At 38.6% G+C, this 13524-nt stretch overlaps 1 protein-coding gene and 1 long non-coding RNA gene across 9 annotated transcripts in view; one reads left to right on the top strand and one right to left on the bottom strand.

The window, feature by feature from the left end:
- Positions 1–485: 485 nt before the first annotated feature.
- On the top strand, positions 486–6463 carry LOC102131071 (ankyrin repeat domain-containing protein 30A). Its single transcript, XM_065520020.2, is given in 6 exon segments — positions 486–542; positions 5345–5561; positions 5564–5789; positions 5791–6012; positions 6014–6094; positions 6096–6463. Coding segments are annotated over 6 exon segments (1026 nt in total). The 3' UTR covers positions 6319–6463.
- A 1017-nt stretch (positions 6464–7480) lies between these two features.
- The window catches only part of LOC102115904 (uncharacterized), a 66101-nt gene continuing 60057 nt past the window's right edge, over positions 7481–13524 (bottom strand). For 3 of the 8 annotated variants that reach the window (XR_012417654.1, XR_012417650.1, XR_012417655.1), the window contains one exon: positions 7481–10227. This is a non-coding gene — a long non-coding RNA (uncharacterized lncRNA). The remainder of the gene's footprint in view (positions 10228–13524) is intronic. The other 5 variants (XR_012417651.1, XR_012417656.1, XR_012417652.1 and 2 more) reach the window with 5 other exon arrangements.

The following is a 13524-nucleotide window of genomic DNA, read 5'->3' as shown; positions in this document are numbered from 1 at the left end:
TTTCTTTGTGTTTTGTCTTACTGACAAATTGAGTGAATGAGTGAATAAATACAATTTTTTCTGAAGTTCTTTTTTGGTGCTTTTTGGTTTTTGTTTGTAATAGAAGGAAGCAACTGGGCAACAAGAAAATGATATTGGCATTATTGTATGAGCTCCACAAGATCTGACAAGTAATGACAATTTTATTTTTTATACCAAAATAATAGAAATGGTAAGTTAGTATCTCTGAAAATGTTTCTATGCTTAAATGCTATTATTTAGAAAATAATTTTATAGACTGAAATACAATGTCTACCTTAAAAATTACTTTTTGCTATCTTTCATCATACTATCCATTTTCTGAACCTGCTTCGATTCTGAAATTCTATATTTGCTATTTTATTTTTGAAATGTTCATAAATGGAAATAGATTTGTATATGTTTTTACAATTTACAGTAATAAGTGTTCTGATATATGTGTCTGTGAATAACATTTTGTAGATAAGATGCCCACATCAGAGTCAGCACGAAAAGAAGATACGACATCACCTTCAGTTTCTGAGGTACTGTGTATTGTTGTTCTTATTTTAAAACTTAATGAGTAATCTTAAAACATAAAAAGATGACTTTATTCTCTCACCTCTGCATGTGTCCATAAGAAATTATTTACTGACGTTTACCAGAACATACTTTATAATCATGTGCCAACTAGATAACAGCTGCATAGTGCAAGCCTGCTAATTTGCAGGATTAATTTACGAAGCCAGTGTAGAATAGAGCAAAATAAAATAAGGCATGGAAGGCACTAGGAATCTATTTGAGTTCTGAAGTTAAGTTTGTCTAAAAACAAAATAATTTATCTGCATTCATTTATGGGCAAATATATGATTCTGTGTATATCTAGATGTATGAAAGCTTTACCTGGATTCAGGGAGAAAGAGTTTAAACTGTAGTCTTAGTCTTGCTCAACTTGGAACTTGAGAGGATAATGGCTGGGACTTGAAAGTGTTGGTATATTTTGATTATCCAGTATAGATCTGAAGGAACATTTCAGGAGTTGGATAAACATGAGAAATAGGACACCTGTAAAACTATAACAACAACAATTTGGTTGAGTAGTATTTTGATAAGTAGACATTCTTTTCACAAATAAAACTCTTTGAGTCCCTTTGTGGCAGCCATGTTTGCAGCCACATGAGTATCCAATGATAATGATGTATCCCAAGGTCACAACTGTGGATGTGGAAGAGATAGGAAACCTCACCACTTAAGATAGAAGCAGCAGCTGCATAGTGGTAACAGCAATGAGTGGATGTCAAAAGATAAGTCTGTATTTTGGTTCTGTCACTTACTATCTATGGGAACTTGGAAAAAAATCCTTTAACCTAATCAAGTACCAATAACCTTATTTATAAAAACAGTGCTCATATCTACCTCTTAAGTGCATGTGATGAAATAATGTTGTAACAAATGTGAAAACATTTTGTAAACTGGAAAGTCTGTATCCAAATGTAAGACAAAATGATCAAAGTGGCATTTATGTGAAAGCAGTATTGTTAGCACAGGAATGGGGAGTAAGAGCAGGCATGTGGATTTCTAATTTTGGGTAAGGGGTTGGTAACTTTCAGCAGGCTACTACTGCAGATTTTCCATAGAAATATAGCAGTTTGGAAAATTAGACTTTCCTGTTGAGATTTTCAATGTTTTGACCTGGAGTAATTTCTTTCAGAGTAACAACTGTGTGCTAGACAGTGAGTCTCTGAATATCCAAGATGAGGGATTATGCTGTAGTAGTAGGAAGATAATAACAAATGAAAAACACTTATAAATCACTATAACTTTTTCTTAAAAACAAAACAGAGAATGTTCGGTTAGAGAAAATTGAAGAACTTTATAATTAGCATGGGTATTGGAATGGAAGTGGAATTCTATGGTCAGAGTAGATCTTTCTGAGACTGACATTCAGTCTGTCGTCTCAAAGATGAGGATTATGCCATACAAAAGTCTAGGAGGAAGACATTCTGAACAGAGAGAACAGTGGACCATATTTGTTCATCATTTTGTTCTTAACAACCTAGAATGACTAGGAAGCAGAAAATGGGGTAACCACCAACATCATCCTCCTCCTCATTATTCTAAGGTGAAGAAAAATCTGCAAACATGTGTCTGGCACATATTAGATGTTTCATGAATATATGTTTTTATTTTTCTCTTTTTATGAAGGTTTGCTCTACTTTTCTGAAGTTATGTCTTAAGGATGAATTGCATACTTTATCTAATGATTGCTTTCATTTAAAAATAACATAAATGTATATTTTCTTTATGAATCTTTCATTTTATTCAAGCAGTTCTTTATCAGCAAAAACGTATCAAAATTATTCTTATTAAGCCTTTGTTTTCCTAAATGAAACAGCTTTTACAGAGTTCTATTCCTACTCTGCATGACATACTCTGAAAATTCTCTTAATGCTATGCATAGTTTTTAACAAAAATTCTGTAATTGTGCATATGTTAAATGTTTAATCATATCGTATTTTGTTTGAAATGCCCCATTATTTTTGGTGAGGACTACAGTGTAAGGCAGATACTTTGAAGTTAATTCCTTTTGAAATATGCACACAAGTGAATTTTTTGTGAATATGATTGATTTTCCATGCTCAGTAACTCGGTCACTAGCCACATGAAGATAAGTGTGATCTACAGAGCGTATGCGAGGTTTTCTCTTGAAATGTTTTGGTTTTCAATATGTAAACAGCCTGAAATCTAACTGCCTTTAAAGTAAGAAAATGTGTTTTAAAAAAGATTTGAAATAAAAATATTGATGCTTGTCATTATTTTTAAATTGAAATTATTTATTGAGGCAGGCCGTGGTGGCTCATGCTTGTAATCTCAGTATTTTGGGAGGGAAAGGTGGGTGGATCATTTGAGGTCAGGAGTTTGAGACCTGCCTGGCCAACATGGTGAAACCCTGTCTCTATTAAAAATACAAAAAATTTAGCCAGGTGCGGTAGGTAATTAACATATATTTGTTCAGTGTGTGAATTAGTGATTGTTAAAATATGCTGTCCTTTATATCCCAAAAGTACTAATATATTTTATTTCTATCTCCTCCTCAAGACAGATTCAACTAGCCTATCAAAATTCTTGGCTGCAGTTCCTTCTCATGAAAGAGCAAGGGAACTTAAAAAATATCACGGTGAACAACTTACAGCAAAAATGAAACAAATGAAAAATAAATTTTGTGTACTACAAAAGGAACTATCAGAAGCGAAATAAATAAAATTGCAGTAAGTGAACCAAAAGGTTAAATGGAAACAAGAGCTCTGCAATGTGAGGTATGACACCCTAGTTTAAAATAAATATTTCAACTATTTATACTAAAATTATGTAGGATACTTTTTGTAATAGCTGACTTACCTTCTGAGGTTTAACTGCAGAAAAAATCTGTCTTGTAGAGTGACAAATTCTTTTAAATAATACAAGTTCTTAACATTGAATACTTCTGATAATTAAATGCATATTTATTTAAATCACAATTTTACTGGTTATATAGAAGGCCATTATTTGGAAATCCCATTATTTAGTTAACAAATTAATTTTTTGATTTTTAATTTTTTGTATTATAAGTGCTGCAAGGCATAACTGCAGGTAAATATTTTTCTACCTTTCTAATTATTGACTTGGAATAAATTCTTCAATATAAAATATTTGGTTAAATTACAGGAAGTTTTAAAGAGTTCTTTGTTCATTACTTCTAAATTGTTCTCAAGAAAATTTATATTCATTTACAGTTCAACAAAGAGTGTAAAATGGCCATTCCTCTCTCCTCAAGAATCAATTTCCTTTAATTATACACTTTTAACCTTAATGTGCATGGAACACAAAGAAAATACTTGTTTATATTTTTAATCTTTTCCTTTCAGAATTGCGATAACTAAAAGTGCTTATTACAATGTCTCAACTTATCAAACATTTATAAATATTATTCTTAAAATTAACTATTTTTAAAAATAGAATATCTATAGAATATTCTCAGGAAAAGGGAAATGAAAGGGCTTTGGGAAATTGTATCTGTCTAAATATATGCAGCACTAATATTGTGGGAACTGGCCAGCAGCCCACAATGCAATGGGGCTCTTTCTTTGTTCCCAAGCAGATCGGCAGGCCGAGAAATAAAAGACACACACAAGATGGTGAAAGCTGGGTCCAGGGGGGTCACCACTTTCTGGTCCCGTGGTGCCACCAATGCACTGGATATACCAGCATTTATTATTAAGTTTAGTGAGGGCGGGGGTAGGTTAGTGAGGGATTTAGGGTCATTTGATTATGAGGTGAGACGGTCACATGGGGATGAAGTAATTCTTTAACATAACATCAGTATGCAGAAGTACAGTATACAGAGATAAGAATTTACAATATAGTGTGTGCATCAGCAATTTCTAACAGAGCCTTAAAACAGAAACACAGTCTTTCCATAACCTAGGATTAGCAAGATCAGCAGTAACAGTTGCAGCAAAAGCTGGTTGCAAACAATCCATAGAAATAGGACGTGAAGCCAGACAACTGGTTAGACCACAAATTCTCAGAAAGGAGTATGCCTTAACCCTAAACAGGCCTAGAAGAGCCATGGCAAGATAAGGGCATTTATAGCCCTAACTTACCCATATGAACAGGTGCCCCTCATGCATCCGTTTATAGGCTCTCCACAAGAGTCACATTCCATTCCCAGAGCTATGAACATCTGCTCTTCTGGGATAGGAATCTCAGTGATGTGAAATCTCCCTGTCTGTGCATTCATTCATACGCTTTTTGCAGGGGGGAGCACATCATGTGCTGTTGGCTCATTCTGGCAGCCCAACCTGGCATTGTCTTTACACAATTCGACATGCAATTTTGTATTTACAATAACCAGGAGTATTTCATCTTTTGTTCCATAGCAATAGTTTCAGGGGGTCTCCCTACACACTAAGGCTCCTAGTATGGGAGCCTCTTGTACAGATTAGACATCAGGGTGTAAATCAAATTTTTGTATGTAGTGAAAGTGATTAATCTTTTATTTTATGCTTTTGAGTGTCTTGTAATCCAGGGAAAGTTCGTTTCAATTTTGAAGCTCTTAAAAATTCTCTAGATTCTCTAGTCATTTCTTTTTTACTTTCATGAATTCATTGTCTTCAAATAAATGTTTGAACTTTGGGGAATTTATGCTCTATAGCATTTGAAGTTTTGATTCAATGGTTCTTCAACTGATACCTACTTACGGAAACCCTTTCAGTGTATAAATGTACAAATTATTCTTTAATTTAAGAGGAACCATGATATGCCATTTTATTGAGTGCTAGCTAAAAATTTATTTTGTTTTATTTAGGTTTCTCATGCTTATGAAAATCAAAATGATCTCTTACATGAAAATGGTATGTTGAAAAAGGAAATTGCCATGCTAAAACTGCAAATGGACATACTAAAACATCAGCACCAGGAGAAGGAAAATAAATACTTTGAGGACATTAAGATTTTAAGGGAAAAGAATGCTGAACTTCAAATGACCCTAAAACTGAAAGAGGAAACATTAACAAAAAGGGCATCTCATATAGTGGGCAGCTTAAAGTTCTGATGACTGAGAACACAATGCTCACTTCTAAATTGAAGGAAAAACAAGACAAAGAAATATTGGAGAGAGAAACTGAATCACACCATTCTAGACTGGCTTCTGCTATACAAGATCAAGATCTAAGTGTGACATCAAGAAAAAACCAAGAACTTACTTTCCACAGTGCTCATTTGCAAGGAAAAATGAATGTTGATGTGAATAATATATAATAATGAGAAGCTTCATCAACCACTTTCTGAAGCTCAAAGGGAATCCAAAAGCCTAAAAATTAATCTCAATTATGCAGGAGATGCTCTAAGAGAAAATACATAGGTTTTAGAACATGCACAAGGAGACCTAAGTGAAACACAGTGTCAAATGAAGAAAGCTGAACACATGTATCAAAACAAATGAGATAATGTGAACAAATACACTGAACAGCAGGAGTCTGGAGCAGAAAGTATTTCAACTACAAAGCAAAAATATGTGGCTTCCACAGCAATTCGTTCAGGTGCATAAGAAAGCTGATAACAAAAGCAAGTAACAATATTCATTGTTTTGAAAGGAAAAAGCAACATCACCTCCTAAAAGAGAAAAATGAGGAGACATTTAATGACTGTAACCATTTAAAAGAATATATATACCAATATGAAAAACAGAAAGCTGAAAGAGAAGTACCAAAAATATATATATATATTTCAACTTTCCTGAAAGAAAATGTGAAGTCATATTTGGCCTTAGATAAATGCTGAATCTAGTTGAATATAGATGATAAATGTATTTGCTATGTCAGCTTAGAAACATGGCTTATTTCCACCAAATGCAAGTTAAAGCTAAGAGATATTTTACTTTGAGACATTGTGTCACTCATGAAATTTTAAGAATTTAAGTTAAAGGTTTTTAATAGATTAACATTCTTTGTGGCCACATTTTATGACCACCATGAAGCAGATAAATGGGAATGCCCATATCAGCAATGAGTATTTTGAAATTAAGATTCAATTCAACAATTTACTTTGACAGTTAATTCTAAATTTTCCAGAGGAACTGAAGTGTATTTGAAGTACATTTTGAAGTGTACATTTCTGTATCTTGTAATACTACTTTTTAAAGTAGGTTTTTATATATTTCAGTTGGTAGAATTTTATTTTATGTCAATTTGACTTAAATCTGAACATATTTGAATCTCATATGTATTGTTATAACAACTTAATTTTTTAAAGGCATCTGCATTTTATTAAATAGCAGCTTAGGACAAATGTAGTGAATTTTAACGATATCAAATTTGACTTAATCATCCCACTGGTATTTATAATTTACTTTGAATATTGTTACAAATAATTTGCTCATAATTTCTATTTCAAGGCTCAGCTCAAAGACTGTCATGTGGGTAGAACTTTGTCCCAGAGAAAGATCACTGTAGCCATCTGTGATTTATTAGCTTTGCATTGGATCCCCATTTTTCAATTCATGGGGAGTGGCAGGGTTCATGTATAGTACAAAAGAAGTGAGGAGAGAAACATAGCAGCTGAGGTCAGAAGGGATGTGGAGACCAGGTTTACCTAGGGCCTCTAAAGCCTTTGAAACAAAAATACTTTTATTCTGAGATAGAAACCTGTTGGAAAAATTTCAGCAGGTGATTGAATATGTGAGGAACTTTGATGTTGATTTGTACTTCAACAAAAAAGAAGGAAAGCATTCCACGGCATAGAATTTACCACCGCTAGTCCTGCCCACATATTTTCTTGAGACTTCAGTAGGTTGTGAAGCATTACAGATTCATTAGGGGACAAATGACTAGGGGGACGAATCTGGTGTCTAGTAAAAGAGTACCAGTTTGGCAGGAAGATAATACCTTCTTGTGTCCTTAAGTGGATTCAGTAATAAGCAGGAATGTGTACACATAAAGAAAATAAGCTGAACCAATATATTTGGGGATATTTTCGAAAGTAAATATTGTTAATTTGATAAGATGATTTACAAAATCAATAACAAACATGTCAGATCACTGTGAGACAACTTCAAAAAAATTGGCTGATCTCAATAAACAATGTGTGTCTGAGGCTTCACTAGAGGCTACATCACATTACCACATTAATCTCAAAGTTGAGATATAGGATTTAATGAAGAAATGATTTCGAATCGAAAGTGAAGTATGTATTAAAGGTAACATGCCAACAGTGAATCTACAGCTGGTGAAATAATACAAATTGTTTTATGATACTAATTTCCATGGGAAGACTTCTTTTATATGTTCATTATAATTAGTTTTATTATAATTTTATTATCTTTATAATGTGCTTATTTTTAAAATTGTAGCTATCATTCTGCAATGTTTTTCTTATAATTAAATGTTTTTTCTCATAATATCTACCCTCAAGAAGGTTAAGAATTATACATCATTTATCCCACAAGCTGAGAGACTATTCTTCGGATAAACAGTGTTTTTCAGTAATTTATGTTGCCATAGTGAGGCACACGGTATTTAATCAGAGAAGAATGTTTAATGGAATATTCCAGAAAATTATCTGTCTGAAAGGCTGCCTTAAATGCTTCCTAAAATGCTTGCTGAAGAGTCCGGCAAGATGAATATGACTTGGAGGCTGGGTGGCAGGCCAGTTTTTTGGAGGCCGGCCTAGAGCCTGGCTGCATGGGAGGCTGGTCCAGTGACCAGTCTTTTGGCAGGGGGAGAGGCTTGCGGGAACGCTGATCAGAATGCTGCCTGCATGGGAGGCTGGTCTTCAGGCCGGCTGGCTAGGAGGCCGACACAGAGGCTTGCTGGGAAACTTGCCAAGAACCCGGGTGAGAGGCGGCCAACTAGGAGGCTGGTGGAGAGTCCGTGTGAGAGGCTGTCTATCTGAGAGGTTGCCTCAAATTCTTGCTAATTTTGCTTGCTGAGGGCCTGGTAGACTGAGTCCGGCTAAGAGCCTGGTTGTGCCAGGTTCTCTTGTTAGGAGACTGGCTACAAGATTCCGTGAAAGCTTCACGACTCTACTCAACAAATTTCTCCAGAAAGAGGCCGGAGTGTCCAAGGGCTTCTCCAGACTGCACTTTTTACTGGTATTGGGCCGGATGTGGTGGCGATTAAGGGCAAGGGCAAGCGGCAGGGGCTGGGGCTCGGGAAGGGCGAGTGGGAGGTGCGGCCTCTCTCTTAAAAGGTGGCTGCAGCCATGCAGAGGCTCTGTGCCACTGCTGTCAAGGGCGTGAGGAGCCTGGAGCGCCCACTCAGCTAGTCTAGACCAAAGGCTCTTAAGTCATCCACTATGGGGACATCAGAAAGATGCACAGAGCTGCCTCTCAGGGCCACACCTGGAAGCTTGCAGGGGATGATGATGAAGACGACAACCATCGACCTGAACATAAGAGATGCGAAGAAGAGGTGCCATGCCCTGCCTGAGCTGGGGCTGCAGGAGGAGGTGATCCTCCTGTGGGAGGATCGCCCCTTCAGCCTGGGGTGTCAGGGGAGCCCGGGGAGGAAGGGAGCAGGTGGAAGAGTGGGTCCGCGGCCAAGCGGAAATCTTGGGCCCCGGTGTCTGGGACTTCTTCCTGGGCAAGCCCCCCAGGCCTGAGATGGGGGCGCCCTGCAGGGCGGAGGGACCAGGTCACCTTAAAATCAACCCCAAATTTTGGCTGCTTTCTCCTTCACTCCCACTGAGGTGGTTGGAAACGCTGGCTGCAAGGGAGGCTGGATTTGAGGCTGGCTAGTCAGGAGGCCACCTAAGAGGCTCTCTGAGAGGCTTACTGGGAGGCTGGCCACGACACTGGTGGCATAAGAGGCTGGTTCTGAAGCTACTTCGCTAACAGACTTACTGAGAGGCTGGCTGGAAGGCTGGTCAAGGAGCGGGTTGCATGGGAGGCTGGTCTAGTGAAGGACTCTTGGAAAGTGGCCTAGAGGCTTGCTGAGAGGCTGGCTGGCTGGCAGGCTGGCGGAGAGCCTGTGGGAGAGGCTTTCTGTCTGAGAAGCTGCCATAAACGCTTGCTAAAAGGCCTGCTGAGATCCTGGCAGGCTGAATCTGACTAAGAGTCTGAATGCAAGGCTGGTTTGTTAGGAGGCCAGCCTAGAGACTGGCTGCACCAGAGGCTAACCAAGAGGCTGGCGAGGAAACTGGCAGAGTGGCAGATTGGCTGTGCAAGAGGCTTGCTGGATGGCTGTTAAAAACGCTGGCTGCATAGGAGGTTAGTCTGGAAGCTGACTGTCTGGGAGATTCGCTTAGAGGCTTTCTGAAAGTTTGGATCAGAGACTGGTTGTCTGGGAGGCTGGCTGAGAGCCTGTGGGAGAGGCTGTGTGAGAGGCCGCCTTAAGTGATTCTTAAAACGCTTGCTGAAGAGTCCGGCAAGATGGATGTGACTTGGAGGCTGGGTGGCAGGCTGGTTTTTTGGAGGCCGGCCTAGAGCCTGGCTGCATGGGAGGCTGGTCGAATCACGAGCCTTCTGGCAGGGGGAGAGGCTTACAGAAATGCTGATCCGAATGCTGGCCGCATGGGAGGCCGGTCTTCAGGCTGGCTGGCTAGGAGGCCCACACAGAGGCTTGCTAGGAGGCTTGCCAAGAATTAGTTCAAGCATTGAGGAAGGCAGTGTGTTGACTCCTCAAAGATCTAGAAGCAAAAATACCGTTGACCCAGAAATCCCGTTGCTAGGTATACACCCAAAAGAATATAAATCTGTGGGGAAAAGGAAGAGAGATCAGCCTGTTACTGTGTCTATATAGAAAGAAGTAGACATAAGAGACTCCATTTTGTTCTGTATTTGTGATGCTGTTAATCTGTGACCCTACCCCCAACCTTGTCCTTTGCAAGAGACATGTGTTGCGGTGACTCAAGGTTTAATGGATTTTGGGCTGTGCAGGATGTGTCTTTGTTAAACAAATGCCTGAAGGTAGCTTGCTGGTTAAAAGTTTATCACCATTCTCTTAATTTCAACTACCCAGAGACACGTACACGGCCAAAGGTCGCAGGGACCTCTGCCTAGGAAAGCTAGGTATTGTCTAAGGTTTCTCCCCATGTGATAGACTGAAACTATGCTGCTAAAAGGTTTATGGAGATGTTTGCATATGCATCTCAAGGCACAGCATTTTCCTTTGAACTTATTCATGTCACAGAGGTTTTTGTTCATATGTCTTACTGCCGATTTCCTCTTTTTTCTTTGATCCTATTGTCCTGCCACTCCCCTGTCTTTAAGATGGTAAAGATAATTATCAATAAATACTAAGGGAACTCAGAGACCGGGGCCGGCGTGGGTCCTCTGTAAGCTGAGCGCCGGTCCCCTGGGCCCCGCTTTTCTTTCTCTATACTTTGTCTCTGTGTCTTATTTCTTTTCTCAAGTCTCTCGTTCCACCTTATGAGAAACACCCACAGGTGTGGAGGGGCAGGCCACCCCTTCATAAATCATTATATTATAAAGAGACGTGCACATGTATGTTCACTGCAGCACTATTCACAACAGTAAAGACATGAAATCTACCAAAATGCCCATCAATGTTAGACTGGATAAAGAAAATGCGGTACATGTGCACCATGAACTATCATGCAGGCCTAAAAAGAAACAAGATCATGTCCTCTGCCGAGATATGGATGGAGCTGGAAGCCATTATCCTCAGAAAACTAATGCAGGAACAGAAAATCAAACAACACGTATTCTCACTTACAAGTGGGAGCTGAATGATGAGAACACACAGATCCATGAGGGGTAACACCACACAATGGGACTTCTTGTGGGGGCAGGAGGAGGGAGAGCATCAGGAAGAATAGCTAATCGATACTGGGCTTAATATCTGAGTGATGGGTTGATCTGTGCAGCAAACCACTATGGCACCCATTTACCTACGTAATAAACCTGCACATCCTGTACATGGACCCCAGAACTTAAAAGCTGAAGAAAAAATAAAGAAACTTTAGTGCTGTCCAGGGATGCACACTGAACACAAAAAAATGGAGTGATGCTTGTGATTTGCTTTATAATATTCCTGTAAAGATAGATAAATGGATAGATGGACAAAATGTGGGACAATCTTGATCACAGAAATTGAATAATGGGTATTTTATTGTTACTTTTACTATTTTCTCTACTTTTGAATAGGTATACAAATTGTAATTAAAAGATAAAAAATAAATATACTAATCCCTGCTTTGAAACCAAATACAAACAGTACTCTGAAAAGATTCAAGCAATTTACATGGTACTATATGGATCTCCCTTGCACCTCTGTATGTAACATTTAAATATTTTGCAACTGGCCAGGCACGATGGCTCACGCCTATAATCCCAGCACTCTGGAAGGTGGAGGCAGGTGGATCACCTGAGGTCAGGGGTTCAAGACCAGCCTAGTTAACATGGTGAAACCCTGCAGGAGATTTGCTTGAGCCTGGGAGGAGGAGTCTGCAGTGAGCCGAGATGGAGCCACTGCACTCCAGCCAGGGTGACAAGAGCAAGACTCTATCTCAAAAAACATAAATATAAATATAAATATAAATATAAATAAAAGATCTTTCTTAAATTCCTACTTCATGTTATTAGCACCAAATCTGAAGGGCTCCATTACAGAAACTCTTTGAGATAAGAAACAAATGTATTTTTGAGAAACCACACAAAATGTAGTAATTATCATAGCTGTTAAAAGAAATGTGCTCATAAATAAATAACAGTAAAGGAATAGAGGCTTTCAGTCACATCAGGAAGTGATATTAATTATGATTCCTCTGTTAATTCTGAAAGAAAATATATAAACCTACTTCTAACAAACTTTACATTAAAAAAAAAACTCTTGGAGTTGAGAATGAAAAGCAAAAGTTCTAGAAAAAAGTGAGGCCAACTGTGGAACATGCTCATCACATATCATTAAAGATATCCCAATCAACCCCGTCTCCCCATCCCTCTTATTCTACTTACTTATTTCCCAGACCACTAACACACTTGTTATATATTACGTATCTCCTACTTACTATGCATGTTCTCCTACAAGATTGAATGCTCCAGAATACATGGGGCAGCGCAGTGCCTTCTGCACTGCCCAGTTCCTGGCACCTGACTCACAGGTGCCAATGGCTGCAGGATTATGACGCTGGAAGTAGTGAATATTTACTCAATACTTGCAGTGGTTCGTAACAATGAAAGATCTAAGATTGCCTCTCTCCCTTTCAGGAACCTTAAAGGAAGCAGCAAATACTGCTGGCTTCTCACAAGTGGTCATGTTCCGAGATCCACCTAATGCCATGAGCAGTACAAAGAGAGCTAACTTTTATTGTTTACAAGTAAATGATTAATAAACTGTTGTTTATTAATAAGCTATTGTTTTAGCTATAATAGAAAACCAAAATATTTTCCAATGGCAAAATAACTCCTCGACAGTGTCCTCCTTCTATGAGAAAGAAGTAAGCTTGCTTGGTGGCAAGGGCCAATGATTCTATTAGGTTTAGCTGATTCTTTATCTTTTTTTTGTTAGAGACAGGGTCTTACTCAGTTGCCCAGGCTGGAGTGCAGTAGCCTCAAACTCCTGGGCTCAGGTAATCCTCCCATCTCAGCCTTCAGAGCAGCTGGGACCACAAGTATATGCCACAACACTTGGCTAATTGTTAATGCTTTTGCAGAGATGGGGTCTCTGTTGCCTAGGCTGGTCTCAAACTCCTGGCCTAAAGCCATCCTCCTTCCTCAGCCTCTCAAAGTGCTGGGATTCCAGGCTTGAGTCACTATGTCCAGCCAAGTTCAGCAGATTATTTTTTACCATGCTCAATTAAAAAAAAAAAAAACCAAACCAGAGGGCAGAGGTGAGGCCTCTCATGTAGATCCTTCTTCTCAGATGTCATCTCCTCATGAATCCTAGTGACATCACAGTGGTATCTCTAATGATAGACAATGTTCACCACCTGACCTATTTTATTGCATGACTTAAAAATATAATGACTTGAAAAGTGGGAGAGACTCTTTATTGGTTACTGGCTGATTTATAGTCAGGTACTAGGGGA

Source organism: Macaca fascicularis, chromosome 9, assembly GCF_037993035.2.
Source record: "Macaca fascicularis isolate 582-1 chromosome 9, T2T-MFA8v1.1".
Classification (NCBI taxonomy): Eukaryota; Metazoa; Chordata; class Mammalia; order Primates; family Cercopithecidae; genus Macaca; species Macaca fascicularis.
This window is presented reverse-complemented; position numbering and strand designations above follow the sequence as displayed.